Raw genomic sequence first — 20,808 nt, forward strand, 5'->3', positions numbered from 1 at the left:
TTTTTAATTCTGATTGACTTAAATAGCCACCTGTGGCTACTGTACTGGCCAGCAAGGTCTAGATGAAGGACTTGACAATAGAAATATTAGCAAAGTGCTAAGGATGGCACAGATCCCAGTGTGTGCTACAGGGATTCCGAGTTAATGGGGCCAGCCACATTCATGCCATCCTGACTCAGGTTTACTGGCTGAATCCAGAGGAGTAAGGGTCTCACTAGCTTTATTTCCCAGAGAGACCCCTGCTGAAATATACTATCCAAGATCCTACGGTAAGGGACCGTGACAAACGAGCCACCTGGGAGAAAATGTCTAGGGTGGTGTGGGGATTCAAAGCTCTATCTTTGATGGGCAATAAGGGGTTAACTTTTAGCCAAGGAACTCCCTTTTCAATGGAAACTTCCACAGACTCCTACTATAGACAACAGACTCCTACTATAGACAATAGAAACTCAGAGCTATTTTAGTTCAAGGCAGGGGTTGGCACCCAGTGGCTGTGCCTCAGCCCTAGAAAGGATAAAAGGAAATTCCTCACCAACCTCACTCCCAACTGCAGCATATCTTGTGGTCAATAATGAAGCTTCATGTTTGTTTATTGTCTGAAACAGAAATTTATTCTCAGAGTAACGCACGAAAGCATAGGTTGAGGCTGCCATTGGGAGGCTTCCCCTCCCTTCCTCCGCCACCTCCCCTCCTCTTTGAATGCCAGGGACAACACAGTTGAAGGAAACATGCAATCACAAACAATGATCAACTCTAAAGACAAAAGGTTTGGTCCAAAAGAACTCAACATAATTAATCCAATTACCGTGAAGAGCTTCACTGAGTAGGATTAAGATATTGCAGATGTAGTGTTTCCACAGGGCGGCTCTTCAGTGCACCAGGGGGGCCTGCTTGAGGGAGATGAGGACAGAACGCATGCGGGAGACATCTTTGGCCTGCTTGCTGGACTTGGGGTTAAAGTCACACAGCCGGGCCACCCGCTCCCACTCAGTGCCTGGGGACGACTCTTCAATGTCATTTACAAAGGCTTCTTCTGCTGCCCTGGAAGCAACAAAAGATGTTGGTTTAATGTAGAATCCTTGGTAGCTACCTGGCAGCTGCCCTGTTATGAAAGCAACTGCCTCTTTATGCCTGACTTGATGGCATTCTGGTTTTCCAAAGAGTAACAGCCCCTGGCCCAGGTCAGACTCGGGAGCATACACATGGCCAGCTTTCCTAGGCACAGGGGGCCCGGACTGCTGTGTAAAATGTTGGAATACAGGTGTTTGGTTCAGGACTCACTCTCTCTGTTGATACAGAGAATTTAAAAAGCCAGTCCTTAGCCAGCTACTCACCGCCTTCATTAGCAAGGGCAAAGCAGCAGGCTGGCCAAGAACTTGAACAGCAGTTTATGTTGGGCTGTACTGAGTTTCAAGTAAATTTAGAGACCTCCAAAGAAGCCCACAGGTCACTGCACAATAGCCTCTGGATTTATTCCTAAGGCTGGAGAGAAATAGGGCAGCTCAAAAGGAATTCAAGACAAAGCTCCCATGCTAGCAGGCACTAGAGACTAAAGCCATTCTGGAAGGGGTTTGTTAGGACATTCTCCTCAGCCAAAAGTTTGCCATTTTCCCTCCAGCCGGGTACCATGGGCCTCTTGGGGCACTCTGGCAGGGGTGGGCGCCCAATGGCTGAGAGCCAAGCAGTGTGAACTGCTTTTTGGTAGGATGCTGCTCCAACATTTTTTCACACCAAGGTCAGCCCATCCCCAGTTGGGAGCTAACTTGTAGGAGCTACAGCCTAAAAGGACAATGCTACGAGGAGGGAAGACACACTACTTCATCTACTCCAACAGGCATCACAGGCAAAGCGAAAGCAATGGAGATGACTGGTCTGTGGGGACAGAGGGGTGGCACTCTCACAGGGATGGCCGTGGCAAACACCGCTGAAGCCCAGAGCCACTACAACACTGCGACTTCATGGCACACACAGGGGCAGTGAGAAAGGTTTACTTAACTGTTCTAGGCTGTAGCAAGGATGGTTTATGTTTGTGCTTAAAGGTGAAGAGAAGAAAAGAAATAAGAAAAACTTTAGGTCAGATACAGAAAATGAGAATGAGCTCAATGCAGATGGTCAGTAAGCTAGACATGCCCTTGCCACTCTGTACTCTTGGGGACGTGCGGCTGGCTTTGCTGGGCTACCCTGCTGCCCAGCAAACCCAGACTTGACTTTTCCAGTCTCCATTTCTACTCCAGAGAGAATGTGCAAAAAGTAAATCCAACACCACCTGTAAGTCCAGCATTTCACAAGTCTCATTGCAAATGCACCCACGGGCCCAGGAAACCCAGCTCTATCTCCTAACGGGATGAAGGGCTCAAGGTCATGCACCGTAAGAGGCTCTACAGACCTGAGCCTGTTGTCTAGTCTTCCCACAAGTTCCTCACTTCCTTCATTCCACCCTCATCTCCCTTACATCAAAAGGCTAGTCCTAATTTTCAAGGAGGAAACAAGCAATTCAGCAATACTGCTTTGACAACAGAAATCCTTAAACCAAAACAAAACAACACTTTTCCAGAGAGGTTGCAGTTTTCTTTAGGAGGAAAAGCCACAGTGGCCTGTGTCATACAGCTCTGGCTATCTCGACCTCAAAGCTGGGGGTCTCTTTATGCCAGAGTGGGGGACAGGGCATCAGAAGCTGGCCACTAAACAACAATTTCTGGTAGGAGACCACAGAGGAACAATTACAGACCCCACGGGAGACTGCCCCCTCTGCTGACTCTTCTGCCCCAACCCCACATTCTTCAAAGGAACCCAGTGTAGAAAATGCTGCTTGCACTGGTTCCTAACCCAGGGCTTCTTCCCCCTCCCCAGGTGGGGACACTCCCCCTTCCCACCTGGGGCAGGGAGGCAGCAGTGGCAGCAGCAACAAGAGGTCAGAGCCCTCCCCAGTCCCAAAGCCTTCCCAGACGAGATCACGAATGACTCACATTTTGAAAGTGAGTTAGCTTCCTTCCCTCCAAACCCCAAAATGAAAAATGGCAACCAGAGTTGCAGGGAGTCGTGGTTCTGTGAGACAATCAATGGAACATTCCCGCAGCTTATCAACTCTTAGGCAGCCCCCACAGTGCCAGTTTGAAATAATTTTAAAAGCAAAGCAACTTGTGACAGAAAAGGAGCATTAACTATAAACAAAAAGTAGGAACAATCAAGACAAGAAAAGGAATTAGTTTTGCAACATACACATAACCAATCACGTCAGCGAAGGGTTGTTTGTAGAAAGCTTCATCTGCCACCCTAGACAGCAAGAGGTCCAAAAGGCAGGCAAGCAGGCAGGAAAAAAGAGAGAACATTGAGAAGCAGAAACATCTCAAATCCACAATAGAGGCACGACTGTGCTCTGGGGAGCTGCTCCCAAGGCTCCATCCTAACTGAGTGAGGCTTCCAGCACCAGACACTCCAGCAGGTGAGGCTTCCTACTGGCCTTCCCCATGGGATTCTCCAGGGTAAGTGCTGCCAGCTTCATCCCCAGGCCTTACCCCAGCAACCACCAGCATTTCCTAGGTACCCACTTATGGGCTGAGCCCTCTGATAGACATTGTGTCCATTTCATCCTCAACCCCAAACAACCCAGGACGCTGAGTGTTCTCCCCGCACTTTACAGATGACATGATAGGGAAGGGAGGCCTCGAGATGAAGCAACCTGTTTGGCAACAAGTAGCAACAGGGGTGGCAGAACTCACAACCAAGGCGGTCTGGCTCTTTTCACTGTAAGTTACTGCTGCTCCCCAGCTGGTGTGCGCTCGGGAGGCCACGCCTCCTTCCCGCCAGCCTCAGTAAACACCACGGGGCACAAACGCTGCCAGACGCCAGGAACGCTAGGGCCCAAAGCCAGCTTAATCTTGGATTATCCGACTACTGCTTCCCCACACTGACTAGCTGGGACCAACTGCCAGTATCCTGGGACCATAGATGGTCATTTCAAAATGCCCACCTTTGAAAAAAGAGGAGCTGGAGGCAAGCAGTGAGAAGACCTGCAGACAAGGGTCCTGGCTCTGGCGTACTGTGTGTCCCTGAACACAACCGTCAGTCCGCTCAGTCCCTGCCAGACTCGACTGCTTTGACAACGTACAGCCCAGAAGCCAGAACTTCATCCCCCCTTCACTCTCACATGGGAATGGACCAAAATGGCAACTCTGGGACAAGAAGGAAAGGGGGGCAAGCTGGGTGGACAAGTTCACAAAGCAGGGGACAGGCTGAATCCCTGGGCCCAGCCAGCCCCCCTCATCCAGCATGGGTGGGCAGGGAACCTCCCTCAATGAGTCTTACCCTCTCCTTTGCCCAGTGGGTTTGGGGCACAGGAGTGGGAGGAACCCTTTAAGGACAGTCATGCCTGGTCATTAACCTAAGCTCCCATATTTATTTGAAGGGAAATTCTAGTAATTTTATTTTTAAACTCACATACCCTTGCTTCTCTCCCATTCTGGTTTATACATAGGAGGTGTTTTGTGGAAATTTAAAGAAAGCAAAAAGAACAGCCTGATTGTAACTCCAAATAAGTCAGCAGGAAAACAGAGTAGTTTGTGGGCACAATGAGTGGGAGGGAAAGGAAAGGCAGGCCAGCTTGTAAACCCATAATCCTTTTAGTTTACACACAGGGCTAAACCTAGTCAATTTCAACTTGTGCTTGCCTCTGCTGGGAGAGAATAAAGGTTTAATGACTCCTGTTCAAAGCATTACTGAGACAACAAAAGCTTGCTGTCAGGCTTTTGCTCCTTTGCAGCTAGCCCGAGAGGAAGGAGCTGTTGGTGACAGGACAGCACAGCTCCATCGAGGCTACAGCCCCAGAACAAAAGGGAAACCACACACGAAAACTCAGCTGGCCCTTCCACCTACTTAGAGCGGACTGAAAGCAGCAATCCTCAGGCAAGGCAGGAAGGGGACTCCACACCTGGAGGGTCAGCCTGGTTTTACCAAGTACTTCGGAGCAGATGCACGGCCTGAGGCAACTCGCCAAGGTAAATAGGGCCTCACAGGGTTCCTGCACCAAGCACCCATCCATCCTTCTTTAGAAATCTGAACTTGCATCTGGGGGAAATCATCCTGAATGAGCACAGGATTAAGGAACCTGGACCTGTCAGCACTTCAAACTGACCACAATCTCACAGCAGAAGCCCCGGCAGCTAACGCTACTACCCTCAGCAACTCAACCCCGACCAGAGGGCCGCCCCACCATACTTGTCACAAAACTTCAAATGGAACCTGACAGGCACGCATGCCCCATAGGAAGGTGGCCAGGACAGAGGCTCGAGGCAGTGACAGAACCAAGAATGGGCAACGGGAGACAGGTAGTCGAAGGCTGCTGCACAAACAGTCCATCTGTTCTGCCGTAGCCGCCCCACGACAGCAGAAACTGTCTGGCAAAGAGGTTAGCTCCCTCTCTTCTGGCAGATTTCCACTTAAGAGCTGCCAGAGACAAGGGTACTTAAACCCACTCCTGCCTCTGAGAACAAGGACCCAAGGCTCTTTACCATGAAAATTACAAACAGCCCCAGGCCGAGTCTAACCTATCTTTTACACTTAAGTGGGTGGAGTGACTATGAAGTGAAAGCCAGTTCCCAGTCTCCAGTCTCACAGGGGAAGCAAGCCCATCGGCCTGTGCCCAGGTGAGCAGTGCTGCCCCCATCTCTCTTTCTGAGCTGCTTCCAAGTGGACTCTGAGCACGGAGCATTTAAAGACCACAGCTGCTGGTCGGTGGTGAAGGAGAATGACACTGTTTACTCCCTACAACTACTTAACCTTCAGTAAGTGAGTAAATTCTGAAAAGAGCATTTTTAAAAAGTCAACTCAAGATTTTCTTAGACACAGATAATAAGCACCCAGAGAACCCTTAATTCTGAAGTCACTGTGTTGGAAAATCTTGGCTACCTAATGACGAAACACACATCCCTACTACTGGACCCTTTGGGGAGCAGCCCTCAGAGGCAGGGGATGCGACATGACTGAGTCTATAATCACCTCCAAAGTACTGAGATCCTGGAATAGTCCTGAAAGTGGCCTTTCATTCCAGGGTTACATTTTTTACACGTGGACTTGATCCCGTGAGATGACACTTCCTTCTGCAGAATCATACCATTACAGGCAGTGCATACTAACCAAACTCTCAGCTGCAGAGCTAGACTCACTACAACTAGTGTGGCAAAAAAACAGGCTGAATTACTCACAAGATCCAAGAGACTTGTAACCCTTACGTTTCAAGTATATTTTTGAAAACCTGCAAAGACATTTCACACTAAAAGACGCGGCAGCTGAAAACCTACACTGGCTGGTGGAAACGGACCTGATTTTGTCTTGGCAAACGAGCTGTTCTAGAAGCAGTACGGACTGACCTGTTATTCGCTTTCGTCTTCTGTAGCTGCTCGTCCTGCCTCGCATACCACTCATCCAGCTCCTTTATTGCTTTTTCTTTCCACTCTGCTTCCTGCTTCCGAGAATTGGCATCTTTGAAGGGAAGGAAAAGAAAGACGATACAAATGAGGCGAAATGCAAATTGAAGTCCGCTTCACCGTGTATTTGGGCTTATTAATCTCATGCTGTGTGCAGGCGCATGTGTGTGTTGGAGGGAGAACACTCGGGAGGGAAGATAAAATTCTCTTTTCCCTGATTGTATGTCCAGCTCTCGATCTCAGCAATTCTATCCGAAGTGTTTCACCACCATTTATCCCAGTCCACCTACACATTAGTGGATCACTAGTTTGGGGTTTTTTTTTTGAGGTGGGGGAGAGGTGGAAATACTGACTTTTAATTTTAAAAAAGGCTTTTGGGACACCAACTGGGGAAAAAGCAATTACAGGTGATTCTTTAATGATGCTGCCAGTTCAGGGTGGACTATTCATATTAAATAATCTTTTAATAAAATCTCCTCACAAACTATATTCCACACAGGTTGGACAATTAATGGTAGATGCACATCTATGAAGCAAGGAGCTATGAGAAAAATTATCAGAGGTAGAGATGATTCCAGAAGCAGGAAACAGTAGGGTATAGATGGAATTGAGGGGAGCACAAAATATCTACTCCCGCTTAGGCCACAGAGCGAGTCTGTGGCAGAGCTAGGGCAGAACTAAAGGAGAAACTCCAATGCGGAGAACTGTGGGGGGAGAGGTGAGGGTCGTCATTAACAGCTATCCAAAAGGTTCTAGGTGAGAGAGAAAAAGCACACCTAGCAGGTGTGCCAGATTGGGTTCTCACCCACAAAGTTTCTCAGGACTAAATACGAGTTTCCCTAAGATACTAAAAGAAACTTGTCAGTAAATGGTAGAGAGAAGGAAATACAGGTCATACTTTTGCCACAGTTGACACCGGAAGTCACCCTAATACCTAAACTTTAAGCACATTCTTAAGGATGTCCTCTCTGGCAGGTGTTTTACAGACATCTCATTTAATCTTTACAACAATCCCAAGAAAGTAAACTAGTCCCATATTCAGCAGTGAGAAAAGCTACAGCTCCGCAAGTTTGAGTAACGTTCCCAAAGGTTATAATAAGTGGCAGAGCCAAGATTAACACCCAGGTCTGACTCTAATGCTCACACATTCTTACTTCACTGTGCTGCCTCCAAAGAGAGGGACGAGGGACGGAAAGGGAGGCAGGCCCAGCAACAGTCACAGATGTGACCAGCAGATGGGCATCAGTGATCCAGAGCCCAACCTGTAATGAGTGTCCTTGAGGACTAAAGTACAAAGCAAACAACTTCTTGAAGGGAAGAAAGTAAGCATTCAGGGGCAATTTTAGGGCCTTTGCAAGAAAGGTCTTGTAGTAACAACCTGCAGAAGACTTTGTAACTACTAGAAATAACCTAGTAGCAGCTAGAAACTCCCACAAACTTTCAGATTATAAAGAACTTTTTACCCTGTTATCTAACTTATCAGAAGGTGACATACTGGCTCAGAAGGAGAATTATTTCACTCAAATTTTCCACTGATGACTCAAGTATACACAGTAAACTTGTGATGTGTGTCTGTCCATGGCATTAAGTGTATGTGGAATGGAGGGTGCTGTGATGCAGGGAGAGATGCTGTGGGCCGATGGTGCCCTGTGGACAAGAAACTGAAAAAACTTTAAAGAATAAGGTCTCCTTTTCAGGAGTTGTGAAATTACTTCCAAAGAATTACTTTTTGATTGGAGAGTATTTTCTTTCTGTATAGTCTAATGATCATTTTACTGCATAAAATAGTTCCTTTAAATCGTCTTCTTTTATAAATTTATGAAGTGACACTGGCAATAAGAATTTAGAATTCTTAAACACTTAGCTTGATGGAACAAAGATCCAAGCTGTAATACAGCGTCTCTGAATCTGGGAGGGAGAAGGGAGAGGAGAGGGTGAAAAATCCTCTTAGAGAGCAGGGTACACTGACAGCTGTCTTCTCTGGCCATACGCATTAAGGTTCACAGAAAATTATTGGAAAACGTAGCACACAGCTAAGCTTAAGACCATGGACATTGCTTCTCTATTTTTAGCATCTTGCACTTTCTCACAGTTCTTGCAACAGAAAAATGTGAAACTGCAGAAACACCTAATTCACGGACCAGTTTAATTCGATTCTACTGGAATGCGAGGCCAAATGTTTGACTTCCCTCAGGAAGGCAACATGAGTTAAGAAAATAGCACTTCATGGAATATTCCCAAAGGGCCCAATTTGATAACTGAAAAAGAAAATGATATTTTTCCAGACACCAAAGTGTATGCTCCTCCATGGAGAAGACAACTTTGCTAAACTTTGGGGAAAGAGAAAAGATAAAGCTGGGTTCTGCATCATGAAAAAGACTCCAGTAGTACTAATACCTGCTAAGTCTTGCCTCTAAGTCTACTCAGAAGAGATGCTCAAATAAGAACAAGCAAGGACCAAGGCTGTCTGCACCATGAATACCTATCTTCATCTTTCTAAAGCTGCACTATCCAGTACAGTGGCTACTAGCCTCATGTGGCCATTTAAATTTATTAAAATTAAATAAAATTTAAAACTCAGTTTCTCAGACATAATAGCCACATACAGTTAGTGGCTACCATACAGAACAGCACAGATATAGAACATTTCCATCATCAAAGAAACTACTATTGGATACTGCTGTAAAGGTTAAACGTAAGTGTGCCCTCTGTTCTGAAAGCCACAGAAACTGGGCTGGAGAGACACTAATTGGCTGTATTATCTGGGTCAATTCCTTTCCTATTTCTAGGTGTCCTTTCCTATTTCTACACCATCTAAGTCATGTTTTCACTAGTTCAGCGATTCTCAAGAAGGAATAATAATGCTGACACTGTGGTAACATAGAAGCATGTTGCTATTTCTAGTTGTACAATAAAATATTTAGGCATGATGTATGTGGTGGTGTCTATATCTTAAAGTGAATCAGGAAAAAAATTATGTGTATATTCACAATACACATATAAATGTATGCACATGTTGAGTGTATAAAACATACACATACATGCCTCATTTATACAAAGACAACCCAATATGGCAAAATGTTCATTACTGAATCTGGAGGAAGGGGCACACATGTTTGTTTTACTCTATTCTGTGTCTGAAATTTTAATAAAAAATTGAGAAAAGAATACCCTCTGGATAACACCCCCCCCCCACCTCTGCCACACCCTTCCAACCCACGTGTACAGATACCAAGTCTCTCCCGATCTTGACCAATAGCTGACACTCCATGGAGAAGGCTCTTCAGCAAAGGCCAGGCTGGCTAGCACTGATTCTCAGGCTCAGCCTGCCCCTCAAGATGGCGTACACTAAATGCAATGCGGCTGAAGGGATGGGTATGGATTCTGAAGCAGAGCAGACTTAAGCTGAAATTCTGACTCCACCACTTATAGCCGTGGTGATCCAAAAACTTACTCTTCCTCTGATCCTCACTTTCCTCACCCATAAAAAGTAAAAACTTACAGGAATATTAGGGTAAGAAAACCAAATTGTACATATTACCTAACATCTTTCACATTTTCCTCTCAAGCATTACTTTAAATCCAGCCTTCAAATGGTAAATGGACTGTGCAGTCCCTCACATGGATATGATACCTTCAGGTTTACAAAGCACTCTCATAAATACCATCTCAGACTACCCTTGGGGTTAATAACACTGATCTTACTTCACAGATGAAACAGATTCTGTAAGGTTTGAGCAACCAAGTGCCCACAGCTGATAAGTTACCGCTGGGCCTGGAGCCCAGTCTTTCACTCCAAGTCCAAGGCTCTTTCCACAGCACCACTCTGCCCTTCCTGAGAGGAGAGATGCACTGTGGCTCTCCGGGCTGCCCGAATCCCCACACAGCGGCCTGTGATTAAGCATCTCCATGTGGTGGCCTTGTGACCTTGTTGGGAAAGATACCTTCCCCAAAACTGTACAAGAACATTATGGCTAATTCATGTTAAAAAGGGATAAAAGTAGAGTCAAGGTCAACTATTCCACTGAAAACAGATACCCAAAGACAGAAAGGGATTCCTTACCAAGGGCTTCCAAGCGTTCCGTTTGCTCTTCTCTCCATTTACGGATACTTTCAGGCTCTGACTGCAATCGATCCACTTGTGAAATAGCTGCATAACTGTCTGTTGGCCCATTACTCTCCTTAACACAAAACACAGTTGTGCTCTATCAGTACCAAAACCTCCTCCCAGAAATGCGCTTCACCCAAGTTAGAACCGCTGTTTATGTGCAACACTGATGGCTGTGGTAAATGTAAAGGATTACCTTACGAGCACCACCACCACCTTACGTGCCAATAGGGAGCTTTCAACATTATGCACTCAATCCTTGCAATCCACAAGGGAGCCTGAGTAGTTCTTATCCTGTTAATAAATGGGACTTGAGTGGGAGATGGGAAAGCTGGGGAAGTGAGTAATGGACTTACTAGGAAACAGTGTGATCAGTTTTATTTTCCTTACTTGACACAGAGATTGTGATATCTTCAAAGTAACAAAGGTAAATACACAGCACGGCAAGGCCTAGAATCTGACACTTCTAAATGTTATTATACAATACAGGGAAAAGTACACTTCATACCACCTAATCAAAATATAGTGAATTCTAGGAAAAAGAGAGTCCAAAAGAAAATGTATAGTTACTACAGTCACACCAAAGAAAATAAAAAGGCAGGCCAATGTGAGTCACAGCGTATGGGGAGGGGAGGGAGACACACAGGTTCTTTATAGTGGTTAAGATTTGGAAGCTAATAAATAAATTGATAAAGATTCAAAAAGAATCTAATCTTTATAGAATTATCTCACCTACTGAACTAGGGAATATTACCAGCTTAACCAGACTATAAACAAAGATGGAAAGAAAATTATTTACAGTAGTATTAGTAACTAACTTATTGTTAGTACTTTCCATGTTTCAGCCACATAAAAGCTTTATCTCCCAAACACCTTACAAGTCAAATTTTTATTCCCATGTCAGCAGTTGGGGGATTAAACTGAGGCGCAGAGAAATGACATGTCCAAATTCACAGCTAGTAAGGGATAAAGCCAGGACTGAACCCCATTCCATCTCACTCTAAAGACCAAGCTCTAAACCAGGGACTGGAAACTATAGCCAGCTCAGCCACCTGTTTTTGTAATTAAATTTTACTGAAACAGAGCTATGCCCATTCGTTTACATACTGTCTACAGATGCCTTCATGTTACAGCAACAGAATAGGTTGACAGAGACCTTATGACCCACAAAGCTTAAAATGTTTACTATCTGGTCCTTTACAGCAAAAGTTAGTCCACCTTTGGCTTAAACCAATTAGACTAATCTCATCCTTCCTGACAGTTAACTGGTTGAAGGGTGAGCAGAAACCCAGGCAGAAGCAAAGCACCACGCTATTTCCCCAGGCTACAGTGATTACTTCCATCTGGTCAAGAGGGAAACACAGGACTTTTGTTGAGTGGTTGGGAGAAACCTCCATGTTGTTCTAGATAGTATGACATGCACATGTGAGACCCGGAAGTGCTGTAGCCATTCTGCCACCGTGAAAGAGTATAAAACTGCACACTCAGCTGGCAGAACCAGAGTCCTAGAGGAACTGAGTCGGAATCCAGGTCCGAGGACCCCTAGCCTATCTCAGAGTTCTTTCAATTATATGAGCTAGTGAATTCTCTCTATTTAAGCCAATGCAAGTTGGGCTGGTGACCAAAAACTCAGTGATACAGAGGGAAAATAATGGTAGTGTCACAAATACCAGCCACCCCCCACCCTCAAGACAATCTAAAAGCTGAAAAGTTCCAATGCTGCCCCACCACATACTACCTTTGTTACTTTTAGACTCCTGGTTTAACCTCTGTATGCCTCAGTTTATTCATCTGTAAATGGGAATAACAATAGTTCAGGTCCCTCAGATTGTTGTGAGAATTAAAGAAAATTCAATATAAACAGTGCTTGACACTACATGGCACAGTGTTTAAATCAGCCACCGGGGCTTCCCTAATGGCACAGTGGTTGAGAGTCTGCCTGCCGATGCAGGGGACACGGGTTCGTGCCCCGGTCCAGGAAGATCCCACATGCCGCGGAGCGGCTGGGCCCGTGAGCCATGGCCGCTGAGCCTGCGCGTCCGGAGCCTGTGCTCTGCTGCGGGAGAGGCCACAACAGTGAGAGGCCCGTGTACCGCAAAAAAAAAAAAAAAAAAAAATCAGCCACCACTGCCACTGCCACCACCACTGCCATCATCATGAAGGGTCATTTCTTGAGAATAAAGTTGGTAACACTAGGGTCAGGTCAATCACATTTTAAAAGACTACTCTATCAATGTTACCTCTCTTCAAATCCTTCCACTTTGGCAGGTAACATACCAGTAACTAATACATCCAGGAAAGTCAAAGGAGTGGGATCCTTTCCAGGTCAGTCAATTCAAATCACAGGAAAGGAAGACTCTCAACACTATCATGCATCATAATCAGACTACTCTGTACCTGGTAGTATTCGCCATTCATGATTCCTTCAACAGCATCTGCAAGACATAAGATTTCAATCTGTCAATCAGGGCTGGTCATATGCTGGGCCAAAGGGTTACACAGTATGACACAGTGCTGTAAGTACTCTAAGTTACTATCCCTGTGCTAGATAAACAATGGACAACTTTCTATTTAATGAAATCAAGATGTGCTTACACAAATGACTTCACCAAAATGTGGACAAATCTGTCCAAAAGCTTTTGATAATTGTCTTCTAGCTTAGAGATAACACTTAGAAGCCCGGCAGAAGAGCCTCACAGAGCAACAGTTTCTCTATCAAAGTTCTAAAGAAGGCAAAGGATAAGGGTGGCCCGGAATCCTTCACAGCGAGCAGAGATATGCAGCTTCATATTTAAACCAAGGTGCTTTCTTGGGGTCAGGACTCTCCATCCTTTGGCTAGAACAGGTTTGGCACCTGAGGGTCTACACTTGCGACTTCTTACTAATTCCTCTAGTCTACTTGGAATTAGTCCAGAACAGTAAGCTTTGGGCATACCAAATTAAATTAGTGTTTTCAAGGATGCAAGTTACAAAAACTCAAATTGTATACAATCTGATCTTATTGGCACAATTAATTGTTCATGAGCTAAATGAGAAAGTCCATCTCAGAAATATGAAAAATGTCTAAGACTCAGAGATTATCAATCCATACAGTTCAAAATGGTGGTCCACAGGCTGAACATATTTTATTTAAAATACAAAGCACTAAATCAGGAAATTTCACAAAATCAGGATTCCCAGTGTGTGTGTGTGGGTGTGCAGACAGAAGATCTGGCAACACTGGGCCTGCATTCCTAAATGAAGGCAGGCTTTACGTGCAGCATGCTCTGGACAATTTGCCAGTCCCCACTAGCCCCATTTTTTTTTTTTTTAGCCCATTCTGTGTGTCACTAATTCAGTTACCTGACTGGCCCAATAAGCATGTGTTTCTAACCCACGCCCTGACCCAACAGCCGCCACTGATACAGCCTGTACCAGGCTGCACACCAGCCCTTTGGAGTGGCTGCTCTGCCTCCCCTTGAAAGCTTCAATACAGGCACCATAAAAATGCAGCATCCACCTACATATTCTACGTATTCTCTATCTGTTGGCTGACCCGTATTTACTGCCTACTATGTAGGACTTACAGTATTTTGTCCAATTGTTTTCAAACTATGATGGCCATGTTATTGCATGGGATGGGAGAGGGAAGAGGAGAAAAGAGATGAACCTAAAAGATATAAGAACCCAAGTAGTAAAAGGAATGCAGAGCAGCTAGTGTGGGCCACCATCACAAGGCCCTCAGAAACATCAGAGGTTTTCCTAGAAGCCAGAGGCAGGGTGCTCTCAGTCGCATTCTTTCCTTTGAACAGGCAAAGATTTCATCAAACCACTCCAGTTTTCTTGGTTCCTAACTAATTAAACCCAACTTGAACCGCCTATTTTCCAAATCAACCTCGTTCTCTTGCTTCTCCCAACTACCCTCCTCTTAGCTTTGGGAGTACTGAAAACTTTCATTTCCCCAGCATGCCTCCCTGATACCAAAACATTGTTTTTAAAAAAAGGAAAATGGAGACAGAAGAAAATGCCACATAATTTCATTACTCAGCCTATTGGTTTCTATTTTTTTACTTTATCTAATGCATACACATAAAATTTCTTCCCGCAAAATGACTCCTATAACAGATGCTTTTTAGTAATCCATTCATCTATATCATTAAATTCTCAACTTTTTTAGTATGAAAACACCTACTACTTACTGCTTCCAATGTGCCAGGCACAATGTTAAACACTTTCTATACATTAAGTTTAATCCTCACAACAAATCTGTATGTATCAGCACTTCACAAACGACCTTAAAATACATGTAGGTTTGGTTCATTGAGAGGTAAGTAAGGTGTTCTTGAAGGGGCACCTTCAACTTCCCATGTTCCCCAACCAATGGAAGTCAAGCAGACCTGGGTCTGAATTCCTGTGGAGTCATGCATTAGCTTGCCACTTTAGGAACCTGGCTTAACTTCCACAACCATCAGTTCTCACCTGAAACAGGATGACACTACCACTCTGCCTGCAGTTACTGCATGGATCTGAAAGTACACAGAGAACCTGGGGCACAGCAAATGTGCAGTATCACTAAGGATCATGCATGCAATTTCCCCGAACTTCCCTCTGCTACCAAGAAAATTACTCTCCACCTCCAGAAAGCTTTCCTTTATGTACCTCTCTTCCTTTGATGAGTGCCTCACTGCCATACTCTCTCAGTAGCTCCTTAATCACCTCTCTTAGCCTCCTCCATCCTCAGCCCTCATGATTGAGGGCTTTTCCTCGGCTCTAGACCCGAGCTGCCTCTTTCCTGACCGTTTGTTCTTACTCAGTATCCCCAAGCCACTTCACTCAGCTGGTTACCTCCCACCTCTAAACTAATGTTCTTCTCCGGATGTCCTAACAACTGAGGGCGCCATCCAAGGCTCAGGCCTAGCCCCTCCTCCATGGGAGTCTTCCCCAAGGCTGGGAGAGTTTAGGTATGTTCCTCTCTCCTCTCTCCTGCCTATATATCTCTGTACGGTAACACATCAGATACAGAGCTCCCTCGTAAAAGCTGTGTCTTCAGCACACCCCAAAGCCTATAGGCTTTGTAACACCTTTCTCACCTCACTCCCAAGTAATAATAGGCAGGGACTGTGTGTAGTCATAACATACCAGGTTCTGTGTGTAAGCACTTTATGGGTGCTCTCCAATATAATCCTAGCAATCCTGTGTGGTGAGTATCCGCACCTTTTACAGAGAAGAAAACTGAGGCAGGGCAGTGGCAGCGATGGTTATGTAAGTTGTCTGAGACCACAAAGCTAAACTCACATTCAAGCAGTCTAGGACAGCACAGAATCTTAACCCCTAGAGAGAGAAAAGAAAAGAGAGAAAGAAAGAAGATAAAGTGTCCAACTAGTGCTCTAATCCTCAAAGGAAGTGCTGAGCATTGCACTATTTTTTTTCTGACCACTGCACTATTACCAACCTCAACTACACTGTCAGAGATCTGGCTTTAAGTCACTAAATGCTTAGTTCACTAAGAAAGTCCTTCCTAGGAACTAAGTCAGCAATTATCCCTTCCTTCCCTTTGCTGAAAGCTTGATGCAGAAGGGATCTGTGTGTCCAGCTCTATTCTTTCCCTTTTACCCCTCCCATCACCAAGATCTGCTGGTTCTATACAGGACCCCTGTACCTGACATTTTTGCACATTCCTTTGTACCTACTGTGTGCCGGACACCCTGCTAGGCACCAGGGATACAACAGTGAGCAAGAGTCAACACTGTCCTTCAATCAGGACAGTCTTCTATGAGTCCTGATACCCCCAACTGTCCTCCCCAGGGCAACCACAACTGCCTTTCAGAAATGACAATCTCTTATCCCACGCCACCCCTGCTTAAACAACTGCAACAGACTATGGCACAGTCTAAGGTGGGGGGACTTGGCGCTCAGCTATTAACTTGCCCTTTTTTCTTAAGCAAGTCGTTTCTCTGCAGGACTCAGTTTTCTCCTTCTATTCAATGAGTGAGATAAACGAAGGATCTAAAAATATTACCATTCTCAGGCAAATGCTGAAGACCTCCCGACAACAACAAAGAAACCCTAATCACCTAAAGCCAAATTCATTTTCCGGCCACAGCCTAGTTCAGCCCAACCTGCTTGCTATAAATTGCATTTTCAGGTATACTACCCATTCTCCTGTAGATTCTTATTGGGCAACTGATTTGCTCAGGAGGCAGCATGATGTAGTATAAAAATTCAGGCTGCAAACTAGCGGTCTCCCCACCCCCACTCCCCAAATAGGTTCTGCTTGGCTGAAGACTTGAGATTTCGGAGTCCGAACGGTTTTACGAAGACCACTCACTACTCTAGTGCACCAAAGCCGCAGTCTCCGATACTCCTTATTACCTCACAGCCCGCATGTTTCTCTCATTTATGTTACCTGCCTGGCCCCTTAAGGTCTGAGTTTAGGGTAGCATAAACACCTCTATCTGTCCCACCTGTACCTTGTTCTCCCTTAGCTGGAAAGTTTTTTAAAGAAATGAAAAGCCGCGTCCCGTTTCTTCTAGCTCATTTCCTACTTCCCTATACGATTAAAAAGGTCTCTTAGACTCATCCTTTCCTCCTACCGCCACAATCCAAAGCACTGCACACAGGTAAGGCATTCAGAAGTCAGACTGGCAGCCTGCCACGTGCTCGCTTTCTCTTTTTTGCTGGAGCTTGGCTGGGGAAAGGCCACACTACTTTTTCCCTTCACCTCATGGAAGACCGATCCAGGCTAATCTCAGGTTCTGCTTAGGCAACACTGCCTACCAAAGCTCTTCCCAGAGGAAGGAGAGCTCCAGAAGTCCTAGCAGTGATACCTTCCACAAGCGGTAAAACTCTTGCCCTCTTTGGCCACAGTTTCTCCAGGGCTAGACCATCTTTCTCGCGTTCCCTATTCATTCCTCCTTCCCCCACCCCAACATTCTGTACACCTTAAGTGCTGAAACACTGAACTGCATTGCCATTTTCGTTTCTGTCTCGAAAACGATACCACGATTCTTTTTTTTTTTTTCCCGGCCTTCCTTCCTACTAACTGGTCTGTGTTAGCCTCAGACTGGCCTGTAAGTCTGGCCAAAGTGCGCCAATGCGGCTGTGCCTCTGAGGCCAGGCTCAAGGCACAGCAAATGCTCAATGAAAGATACCTGCATTGAACGGGCTTCTTCGGACTCCTCAGCTTATCCTATTTTCTTGACTTTTTCCCCCGCCCGTGCCCGGGAGCGCTCAAACACTTTCACAGAACGGACCAGGCTTGCCGAGCCTGCGTTTCTGCATGACTGAGCCGGGGTCCCGTTTCCTTTTTGCTTCACCTCTCGCTCAGCGAGGTACAAGACTTACACGGAGCTTCTCAGACCCGCTCCGGGCCGAGTTTCCGGACAAGTGCTCCCGCCCCGAACGCGCCCGCACTCACCCGGACCCCCCGGCGGCTCGCCGTGCGGCTGGGGCCCATGGGCGCCGCCGTCCAGGATAGCGAAGGCCTCGTCGTTCTCTATGCCCGCAATCTCGCTCTCCTGCTGCGCCAAAAAGGCCGCGGCAGGGTCCTCTTCGCCGGCCACTCCGTTCCCCAGCGCGGGGCCGCTAGCGTGGGCGCCGAACGGATCTAACTCAGCCATGGAGGGCAGTTCAACAGCACGGTCACCGACGTTGAGAGACACACCAACCGACCAGCCAACTCCGCGCCCGGCAGCGGCCGCTGTGGTGGCGACGGATATCAAGCGGGAGGAGGGAGAAGACGGAAGCGGAAACCCTGCCCCAATATCCGGTCGGTCTGGGCTGTGTTGGAGAGCCGAAAAGGTAATAACCAATCAGAGGACAGAAGTGGTTCAAGAGCTAACCAATCAGCCGGAGGAGGGTTGGGCCCCCGAGTGAAGCTCGTGACTCGGGAAACACCTGCGAGGAGGGTGCCGAGGACGGCCGGCCCCCGGCAGGCGGAAGTGCTGCGTGACTTAAAGCAGCTTTGCCTGACCCGCCTTTGTGGCTGGACCGACCCGGGACCGCCACCTCACAGAGGACTCTGAACCGGGAAGTGAGGTGAAGTTAGGGCGGCGATGATTGGCCGATTGCAGAAGAGTCAAGCCACTTAGGCTTTCTGAATCTCAGTTTCCTCATTTGTAAAATGGGAACAAGAATACTGCACTATCTCCCTCCCAGGATTACTGGGAAAACTGACTCCTTTTACGGCTGTGTACTGGCTTTCTAAAAAAATTTTTGTTAACCCATTGACCCAGTCTGGGTTGTTTTCTCCCCTAGAGCCGCCTGACTTAAATGTAATCAATTCAAATACACTCTGACATTTCTCCCCTATAGTATTGTTATAAAAAGGCGAATATATCTCCTTATACAAAGCCCTTTTGCAGCCAGTACTCTTTTCAGAGCTCGACAGAAGTTTCTAGGGCTGAAAAATTCCTTAAGGATCATCGGGTTCGTAGGGAAGCTGAGGCCCCCATGAGGGGTCAGTCCCACAGGGAGTCAGTGGCCAAGAGGAAACCCTGGTCTCCTGGGCAATCCCGAATGGTACTACCCACAACATCTTATATGTGCGCACCCTTCCCACCTAAGGACAGCAGGAACTTGCTTAGAAAACAAAGTGCTGTCAGTATTTCTTTTAAATCAGGGACATGTTAATAACATGGCTAGTTAATTTTGTCTACACCCTAGGGAGGATAATCCAGTGATTCCAGTTTCTCGTGCTCATGTTGAGGAGGGGCTTATCCACCGGCCAAAAGAAGGACCTTTCTCCTTCACCACCACCACCCTAAAAAGTCGAAAACAGAAACAAACCAAAAGAACCAGCCAGAGGTCAAAGTTGCCTCCAGAGGTAGTCAGCAAGGGACAAGAAAGTGGGTCCTAAAAATATACACTAATCTTTGTTGACACAAAAGGGTAATTGCTTCCTTAAAGCATGTATTTACCTTTAAAGTCGTTTAAAGTATGAAGTGTAGGAAAGTTTTGAAGAAAATCATTTAAGAAATTTAAAATTTTAGGGCCTGCACCTGACTCAGTTTCCCCCCTCTTTTTGTTTTAATGCTCATCCCTAACATAAATGGACTCATCCCTAACAGAAATTGGCAACAATGCATGAAGTAGTTTCACATTCCTCTTCTCTTTGAAACAATATATCCTGCCCCTGTTAGGAGGATAAGGGACGGGGACTACCCTGAGAGGGCCCAAGGAAGACAACTTTTGGTTGCTCACAGCAGTAGTAGCTGAAGGACAGAGAGCATTCTCTCGGGGGCAAGCGCATAACTCTGGGGAAGCTGTCCTGAGAGTCACTTGCTAGAGGGGGCACCATCTCTCATCATGCAAAATCAGCAAGTGTTTATTCACTCAAAATTGAGGAAATCAGCTCGTCGTTTAGGGATGACTTCACAGGGGAGGTGGCTTGGAGTTCAGTTATGATATTTGGGTAAGGTTTAGAAGAGTTACTCCTGGCGCCCTAATGTTACAATTGTGCAAGGTTTCATAGCTTGGCATGTCTGGGGGACAGAGAGTAAATTAGTTTGGCTGGGCCTGAAGGGCTTAAGTAGAGGAATAATTGAAGGTAAATATGGAGACATATGCTGGGGTCTTGAATGCAGTCCATGCTAAAGAGGCTTATTAGCAATAGGAAATTATGGAAGGTTCCAGAAAAAGGAATGCTTTGATCAAAGTGCTGCTTAGGAGGTTAATCTGATCCCTGGGTGCAGGATGGATGGGAACAGAGGCTGTGGGAAAGAAGTTGAGGAATGGCTTGATGAAGGTCCAGGCAGGGCAGTGATGTGGACTTCGATGATCTGGGGAGCACTGATGGGAAGTCCCTACCTACCACAAGAGGTAGGGACTGGGAGAGTTGCAGGGGGAAAGGATGAGATCATAAATCATACCTGAAATCACCAAAGCCACTAGTTTATGCTCTCTGGGGGAGTTCCAGTAATTGCCAGGAGACAGAGAAGATGATTTAGATGATATCCAGAAGGTGGCTAGAAGTATACACAAGGAGGGGAGCTCCTGGCTGGAGTGGGAGAGAGGGGGAGAGGGAAGTACTGGGTGACACAGCTGGGAACAACCCTTGGTTCTAGGGAGAGGCAGAGATTGGACTGTGCAGGGTCTTTCCTCAGCACTCTGCCAGAGCCAGACCAAGGGCCACACAGTGACGTCTGATGGGTCTTGGTTGAGAGGTTAAGACACAGACCCTACTCTCTAAAGCCAAAAAGTATCTGATCCAGAAGAAGGGTGGTAAGAAATGCATACAAATTACTCTAAGATAGGTGCAAATGGTGATGTGGTATGGGTGTGGAGAGGGCAGTGGTGAGC

The 20,808-nt window shown here is 46.2% G+C and overlaps 2 protein-coding genes across 17 annotated transcripts in view; one reads left to right on the top strand and one right to left on the bottom strand.

The window, feature by feature from the left end:
- Positions 1-9,367, top strand: part of GNE (glucosamine (UDP-N-acetyl)-2-epimerase/N-acetylmannosamine kinase) — a 53,081-nt gene extending 43,714 nt beyond the window's left edge. For 2 of the 5 annotated variants that reach the window (XM_060300749.1, XM_030884242.2), the window contains exon 12: positions 8,515-9,367. The gene's annotated coding sequence lies outside the window, so the exon portion shown is untranslated. The remainder of the gene's footprint in view (positions 1-8,514) is intronic. The other 3 variants (XM_060300750.2, XM_060300748.1, XM_070045723.1) reach the window with 3 other exon arrangements.
- Positions 585-18,268, bottom strand: CLTA (clathrin light chain A). Of its 12 annotated transcripts, none has more exons than XM_060300754.2 (8): positions 17,927-18,267; positions 15,724-15,840; positions 12,928-12,965; positions 10,486-10,603; positions 6,366-6,477; positions 3,220-3,273; positions 1,997-2,032; positions 585-1,041 (listed from the first exon to the last, which is right to left on the bottom strand). In XM_060300754.2, the coding sequence occupies exons 1-8, from the start codon at positions 18,126-18,128 to the stop codon at positions 870-872; spliced, it is 849 nt and encodes a 282-aa protein (XP_060156737.1). In that variant the 5' UTR covers positions 18,129-18,267; the 3' UTR covers positions 585-869. The 12 variants fall into 12 exon arrangements, with proteins under 12 accessions (XP_060156737.1, XP_060156734.1, XP_060156736.1 ...); XM_060300751.2 differs by having other exon boundaries at positions 15,649-15,840; XM_060300753.2 differs by lacking the exon at positions 3,220-3,273 and having other exon boundaries at positions 15,649-15,840; positions 17,927-18,268.
- Between the last annotated feature and the right edge of the window lie 2,540 nt (positions 18,269-20,808).

This window comes from Globicephala melas, chromosome 6 (assembly GCF_963455315.2).
Source record: "Globicephala melas chromosome 6, mGloMel1.2, whole genome shotgun sequence".
Classification (NCBI taxonomy): Eukaryota; Metazoa; Chordata; class Mammalia; order Artiodactyla; family Delphinidae; genus Globicephala; species Globicephala melas.

Coding starts and splice junctions, on each gene's coding strand:
- CLTA (XM_060300751.2), bottom strand. CDS start 18,128: ATGGCTGAGTTAGATCCGTTCGGCGCCCACGCTAGCGGCCCCGCGCTG. Junction 12,966..15,648: donor GTGCTTACACACAGAACCTG/GTATGTTATGAC, acceptor TATGTCTTGCAG/ATGCTGTTGAAGGAATCATG. Junction 1,042..1,996: donor CCTTGCTACAGCCTAGAACA/GTTAAGTAAACC, acceptor TGTTGCTTCCAG/GGCAGCAGAAGAAGCCTTTG.